This window comes from Onychostoma macrolepis, chromosome 05 (assembly GCF_012432095.1).
Source record: "Onychostoma macrolepis isolate SWU-2019 chromosome 05, ASM1243209v1, whole genome shotgun sequence".
NCBI lineage: Eukaryota > Metazoa > Chordata > Actinopteri > Cypriniformes > Cyprinidae > Onychostoma > Onychostoma macrolepis.
This window is the reverse complement of record NC_081159.1, coordinates 932,190-939,932: the sequence shown is the minus strand read 5'-3', so window position 1 is coordinate 939,932 and position 7,743 is coordinate 932,190. Positions and strand designations below refer to the sequence as shown.

General features: G+C 33.1%; 1 protein-coding gene across 1 annotated transcript; it reads left to right on the top strand.

Annotated features, from left to right (window-relative positions):
* The first annotated feature begins 694 nt into the window (after nucleotides 1-694).
* Nucleotides 695-7,297, top strand: snrnp27 (small nuclear ribonucleoprotein 27 (U4/U6.U5)). Its single transcript, XM_058775610.1, has 6 exons — nucleotides 695-894; nucleotides 2,419-2,545; nucleotides 3,398-3,510; nucleotides 5,449-5,528; nucleotides 6,610-6,674; nucleotides 7,010-7,297. Exons 1-6 carry the CDS (start codon nucleotides 858-860, stop codon nucleotides 7,062-7,064), a joined length of 477 nt encoding a protein of 158 aa, XP_058631593.1. The 5' UTR covers nucleotides 695-857; the 3' UTR covers nucleotides 7,065-7,297.
* Nucleotides 7,298-7,743: the final 446 nt, after the last annotated feature.

Below are 7,743 nucleotides of genomic sequence, written 5' to 3'. Positions count from 1 at the left end.
GTTTATTATTATTATTATTAGCTAGTAAACTAGTAAAACTATACATTCTGAAAAATTACAGTTTTAAGCAGTGTATTGGTAGTTAGTTAGTATGCTACAATCTAAAAGTCTGTAAAAAAATAAAATAAAATAGGGAATAAGTATGATAATGTAAAGGAATTTTCCGTATTTATTTTTTACAGGTGTTTTCCCTGCAATTTAAATTACCTGTTGTATTTAGTGTTGTCGGGTTACAACGGATAATGGATAATGTCCTGGAAAATTACTAACATTTCCATTTTTCTAGATATTTTTTTTTTTTACAGTGTAGCCTACTAACTGATCAACAATCACAAGCTACTAACAAGGTGTATATAAATGAACAATTATTCAATTGTTGTTATTATTAAACTGAACAATTGCAAATAACAGCTAACATAATTCACGTGATATGTGTACTGCTTGTCATCTTTGGTTTCCTCTTTTTGTGTAATTTAGATTAAAAAAAAAAAAAAACAAGTGTCCCTTTTATTAAGTCACTTATTAAATGTTGCTAAAAGTTGCCAAAAAAAGCTAAATTTGTTGCTAGGTGCTTTTGGAAGAAAAGTTGCCAGGGTAGTATAAAACGTTGTTAAATATAGCAATAAAATTGCTAAATTGGCAACTTTTTGACATGCAAGCTATAAAGCGGAACGTAATGTTTGGTAGGGTAGGAACCATTTGTCGCGGAACGCTTGATGTCTTTTGTTCCGGATTGCTTTTTATGGCGCACAGTTGATGGCGACCAGCATACGTTTGAGTCTGGAAGTTTCTAGTTAACTAGCACTGTTTGAACTCGCTTTTTGAAAGAAAAGAGTCTACTTCATAGTGATCCAATCATGGGGAGAAGCAGGAGCCGAACACCGCCACGACGAGGTTTGAATTCAGTTATTGTTTTTAATTATATGGATATTAACGCGTCGCTGTTGTTAACATCGCAGCTGGCGCACATTCATCAGAACTAACCTAATCAACTGAATTAGCTCGCTCTTCTCACTCTTTCCGAGATTTAATATGTTTTACAGTCCAGAGTAATACAGATCAATATTTTAATTATTTCAAATTGAAGTATTAAACTAGCATTTAATTTGCTGCGTTCTACATCTTTCATATTCATTTGCTATTTATTAGCGTCTCGTTATTACAAATTATGAAACGTTGGTTTTATTTATCAAATGATGCAAGAGTTTTAACATTACCTATATATTATATTATTATTTTTTTTTATCAAATATTAATATTATTAGAACATGCTGTTATTGTCAAGTCATACATTATTAATCGTGCTAAAATCAATTGGTTATAGCTTTAGAATTATTTTTAAAAGAAAATAATCACCTTAAAATTAATACATTGTAGCATTAAAACTTCCCTTTAAAAATCTATTATCTAACGTTATTGATCACACTAAACTCAATAAATTATAACATTTAAAACTCAAAAGCATTAAGCATAAGCATCTTCCTAAAATCAATAGATTGTAGCATTAGAATTATTTTGAAATTGAGAAAAAATTAAAACCATCACACTCAATTTAATACATTATAGCATTAACTTTTATTTTAAAAAAATCTATTATTGATCACACTAAACTCAATAATTAAAATATGAAAAAATTTAAATAATCTCAAAGACAATACTAAACCAATGGATCATAACATTAAAATTATTTTTAATATAAAAATGAAATCTGTAACACTATATAATTACAATGATTTGTTTATTTAAATTTAAAGACATTAAGCTCAAAAAATATTGTTGATCACACTACAATCCATAGATTATAATATCAAAATAATGTTTAATGTAAAAATGAATGCAATCTCAATGTTATTGATCACATTAAAAGTAATAATTATAATGGTATATTTATTATTATTATTAATCACACAAATTATTAGTCACTAAAATCATTAGTTTGTAACATTAAAATATAGAAAAAAAGAAAAGAATCAGGCAAGTATGATAATGAAATTGTTATATACACATCTGTGACCCTGCAGCACAGAAGCAGTCATAAGCAGCACAGGTATATTTGTAGCAATAGCCAACAATACATTGTATGGGTCAAAATTATACATTTCTCTTTTATGCCAAAAATCATTAGGATATTAAGATCATGTTCCATGAAGATATTTTGTAAATTTCCTACTGTAAATATATCAAAACTTCATTTTTGATTAGTCATATGCATTGCTAAGAACTTCATTTGCACAACTTTAAAGGTGATTTTCTCAATATTTAGATTTTTTTGCACCCTCAGATTCCAGATTTTCAAATATTGTCCGATCCTAACAATTAAAAAAATTGACCCTCATGACCGGTTTTGTGCTCCAAAGCAACATGTTGATTTTGTTGCAAGCTTGTGTTGTAATAATGGCTTGTGGTCTGTGGTTGCAGAGAGGCGGCGCTCGCGCTCGACATCACGAGATCGTGAGAGGAGGCGCAGGGAGCGCGAGAGATCCCGGTCCCGCGACAGAGACCGGCGACGATCCCGGTCCCGCTCGCCTCACAGACGCAGATCCAGGTGAGTTAATCAACTAATCGTGGAGAATTTCACTGATTAATCAGTAGACTTTGATTATGCGTTCAATACATTACAATTACCTTAACTTAATACATTCTTTTAAACAATACATTTGAAATATGAGTTATGTAGTTATATGATAATCAAAACAGTCCTGATCTAGATCAAGCTTCAATCTCTGCAAACCAAGCTATCACTTTAATGAATTAATATATTTTTTTTCCCCCACTATTAAAAAGATTTGCTCGTTAGCTAGCTCCACACTGGAGAGCTTCTCTATAAGAGAAAGTCAAGTTGTAATTAACCGGCTGCGGTTAAATGCACTCGCATCTCCGAATACTCTTATGATACTAAATTGATGTAAATGCAGTCAGTTATGTTTTCAGAAAATGACAAAACATGTGATATGTGGAAACAGATCTGTGCATTAGTGTGAATGCAGCCTGTTAAAGCTGCCGCTGTCTATGATCTCATCAGTAATAATCAAACAAATAAAAATATGTTTGTCTGTAAACTTTGAAATACTTAAAGTATACTGAAAGTACTTTTTGTTTATCACTTAATTGCCTTTTTCCCCTTTTAATGCTTTATTTGTCTGTATGTTTTGAAGATGTATATATTTGGTTAAATTCTTAACGATTGTTTTTATTTATTATTAATTTGTAATTATTTTTAAAAGTAGCCTGATTGTATAATTTCATAAAAATACAGTATAATCATGATATCAAATTGTTGACATAATCGTAATCGAATTGAATCGTGAAACCAGTGACGATTCGATATTAGATGAGACGTGGATGTTTAGTTTTTGATAACCCTCCCTCCAGCTGTGTGCTTGTTTTGTTCATGCAGGTCTCCACGCCGGCATCGCTCCTCCTCGCTGTCTCCAGTGCGGCAGAAGGACAGACGGGATGATGACCGGAAGGAAGCTAAGGACAAACCAGCAAAGGTCCATCAGATATCAGGTGGAGATTCTGTTACTGTATTAACCCTAATTTTCCCTACAGTATTAGACTGTTTTTTCGGTTGTTACATGCAGATGTTTTTTTTTCTGAATTTAGCAGTAGGAAGTTACTAGTCATCCAATTTATGTCAACTATGCATTGCGTTACTTTTGCGAATTGGTGTTTCATTGGGCCGTGAAGAAATCTAGAGATGAGTATCATCAGCATAACAGTGAAAGCTAACACCTTGTTTCCGGATGATATCTCTTAAGCGTAACACGTAAAGCATGAAAAGCAACGGTCCTAGTACTGAGCCTTGTGGTACTCCATACTGCACTTGTGAACAATACGATACTACTTCATTCACTGCTACAGAGTGCTGCAACGAGGACCTTCTTTGTAGACCAAACAGGAGGTTAGCATCTTCCTTTGGCTTTTGGATTACACGTTTTCTATGTCATGAACACTTTCATGGCTTAAAAAAAAAAGGCTATAAACGAACTACACCGTGCTGGCGTATCACCATCATGATTTACAAAAGACACAGGATGGAAAACGATCAATGAAAAGGCTTGAGCAGTTATTTTTGCAGCTGATCTTATTGCATATGCATTTGTTGGAGTTTCCCTTTTAGATGCGACATTTATGAGAGGAGAGTATTTAAATAAATCATGCACAGTGCTTTGCTCTAGTCTGTTTACTGGTTATTGCACCATTATTTAATTTGTACCTGTGTTGTCAGTAGAGTTTGTGTTAGCCGCAGCTGATTAACATCGGTTCTGCTTGTTTGCGCTGCTCGAAGCAGATTGCATCCTTCCTTATGGAAATCATCTGGCTGTGTCTGTGACTTTGCTCGTTGTCAGTAGATCACAACTTTCCACTCACATCGGCACTTTTGTGGGTTTGCGCTCACGCTAATTTGCCATGTTTAGTAAATCTGGCCCAAAGGCTGTCAAATTGCGTGAGTTTTTCCTGTTCGGCATGATGATGTTTTTTTAAAAACACACAAGATGGTATTACTAATGTAGAGTAAACCGACTTGCGTTAACCACAGACTTTATTTCAGGCATTTAACCAAAGCTTTTTCAAAATACTCTGACAAACACTCACTCGTTTCTGGGCTTCCGATTACAAAAATAGTGATATTGTGAAATATTATTAAACAAAAAAAGAATTATCTTTTAAATAGTGCTGTCATGATTAATCGCATCCAAAAAAATAAACTTTTGTTTACATAATATATGTGTGTACTATATTTATTTATTTATATATATATATACACACACACACACACACACATGCATGTATATATTTAAGAAAAATTTTACATTTATATATTAAATACATTTATATATGAGATAGTTTATATGAATATAAAGATATACATGTAAATATTTTCAAAATATATGCTGTATGTGTGTGTCTTTTATATATACATACTAAATATACATAGTACACACATTATGTAAAACTTTTATTTTGGATGCGATTAATCGTTTGACGGCTAGTTTTTAATATATTTTAATTGTAATTTATTTCTGTAAGCTGAATTTTGTCACATGATCTTCAGAAATCATTCTGATATGCTGCTCAAAAAACATTTCTGATTATTATCAATATTGAAAACAGTTGTGCTGCACAATATTGTTTTGAAAACATGATACATTATATCTTTGAAGATTCACCGATGAATAGAACAGCATTTAGTTGAAATCTTTTATAACACATCTTTAATGTCCCTTTGATAAATTTAGTGTCTTTTCTCTGAAAAACAAAATGTGACCCCAAACGTTTGAATGGTAGACTACATTAGGGCTGATCTTGATCTTCAGCCTTCACTTCTCAGTCAAGCCACAAAATGAAATGCTTTCGGTTCTGATGTCGTGAGAACAGACTCTGAATGTGCCCATGTGTGACGCGTTTGACTTGATGTGCTTCTCATCTGCTTGTTTTGTGCAGCTGAGGACATGCAGGGAAAGACTGAGGAGGAAATAGAGATGATGAAACTGATGGGCTTTGGATCCTTTGACAGCACAAAGGTGAGAGTCTTTACTGCTGAACACAGACAGAGCTCATCCTCAGCAAAACTCTGCTAGTTGCATTACTTTTCTTTCACGCCCCACAGAAGTTTCACATCTTCCCCAAAAAATTCTTCTGAAATGTTGCTAACAATATATTTCTGCCTCATCATTTGACCAAAATCCACACTGGACCGCGGTCAGAAGTTATTACACGCACTCAGCGGTGATTGAAAGTGACTTAAGCGTTGTATTAATCTCATGATTAAGTGTCATATGTAGCTTTAAGCTATTGTAGCTATTGTTACCCATATACGATTATAATTCATGATGCATTTTATCAAAAGAAATGGCATAAGTTTGTAAGAAAATATATTCTAGTAATTTATATCAGGACCAGAGGGATGAGGGCAAGTATAGTAATAATACCAGAGTAAAGTAATGCCACAACTTGCACATCGGTGTTCAGATCATCTTTTCTTCTCACAAAATCAATGTAATGACAAATTTTTCCGTCCCTTGAATGTAAGCCTTTTTTATATTCCAAGCCTGCTGTTCTGGTGACTTCATGTGCTTGTGACAGTCATAAAAATTATATAAAAAAATCATTGGTTTATTTATTTTTAAACTTCAAATCAGTAGGGTTTGAGGCATGAAAAGTAACTAACCAGCTGTTTTATGGAGAGTAACTAATATTATTACTGAAATCTTATTAGTAATTTGTTACACTGCTAGTTACTGCACAAAGTAATATTATCACTGTAACTAGTTACTGCTCTGATCCTACTAGAACGTCCAAATGAGATGTACTTTGCAATATTATGTATAGCATCTTATTTTTTATATTTGACACACAGTAGCAGTGTATTATTGTCTCACTGTTGCATCTTTCATCACGTGGCAAAGCTGATGCTCTAAATAACCACAAGATGGCACAGCTAGACAGAGTGTGCACGAAAGAGATTCCTGCTAAAATAAATGACAATTAAAGTTGAAGATTAAATCTTAAATATTGTAATTCTTCCCTATTTGTGTTCTAATGTTTACGTGAATTGAGCACAGTGTGCGGCGCATGATTGGTGTTTTTTTTTTTATTCAACAGGGCAAGAAGAAGGAGGGATCTGATGCTGCGTTTGCAATTAACGTGTCACAAAAGAGAAAATACAGGTCTGTGTGTTTACAATATACCTTTTTTTTTTTTTTTTAATTATTAATTTTTTCTGAAATACTCCAGATCTTCAACTTGATATTAGTTCTGTGATTTGCAATTCTTTGCTTTTTGTCATCGCATCCTTTTTTTGAGTCCCGTTCTATATGTACAAACGGCATGCGTTATGAGAGAAGTAACTTGGGAAGTTAATATCCCAGCAACAGTTCTGTATTTGGCCAATCACCTCTGCAGGTACTGCGCGGCTAAATGACGAACGCTCTCATTGGTGGCCAGTGATGTAATGTTTTGGTGCAGGAAGGAGATCAATGATGTAATCATATTTCTCTTGCAGGCAATACATGAACAGGAAAGGTGGTTTCAACAGACCTTTGGATTTCATTGCTTGATGGAGTCGTCTGGAACCACGTCTGAGCGACTTTGACTTCTTTGTGATGAAACCTATATTCCCTTTTCTTCCCCGAGTTTATGTAAATATGTTTCAGCAGTTTTGTTTTTCAGTCAATGGCTGTTATGTAAGTGTCGGTGCAGGTTCTAGTAGCTCATTTTAGAAGGATTTGATATTGTAGATTGTTTGTTTGAAAACTTTGAAAGTGCTAAATAAATGGGAACTCTTGGTGAATGTGTTGTTTTTGTCAATTAGTGTGTTGTGCAGTTTTAGCATCATTCAACTGTCACATCTCTTATTAATTTATTTTTTACTTTTGTTTTTTGGAACATTTTATAAAACATTTACATCAGAAAGAAATGTGTGAAAACAAACAAAAAAACTATTCAATAGGATGCTATACATTCTGCTTTTTAACGTATATATGCATATAGTATACGCGTGTGTGTATATATATATATACACACACACACACACACACACACAGTGCATATGTAGTCAATGATTATTTACATTACAGTATTCAGTCCATTTCTTCCAATATTTAGAAATGAGTCTCACAACTTTTAATGGTGTTTAATTTGTCTAAAATATCCAGAAAGATGAGCAAAAGTGGAGAGTTGGACAATAATTCCACTGTTATCTGTTTAAAACGTACAAATCATGTTAAATAATCTTAA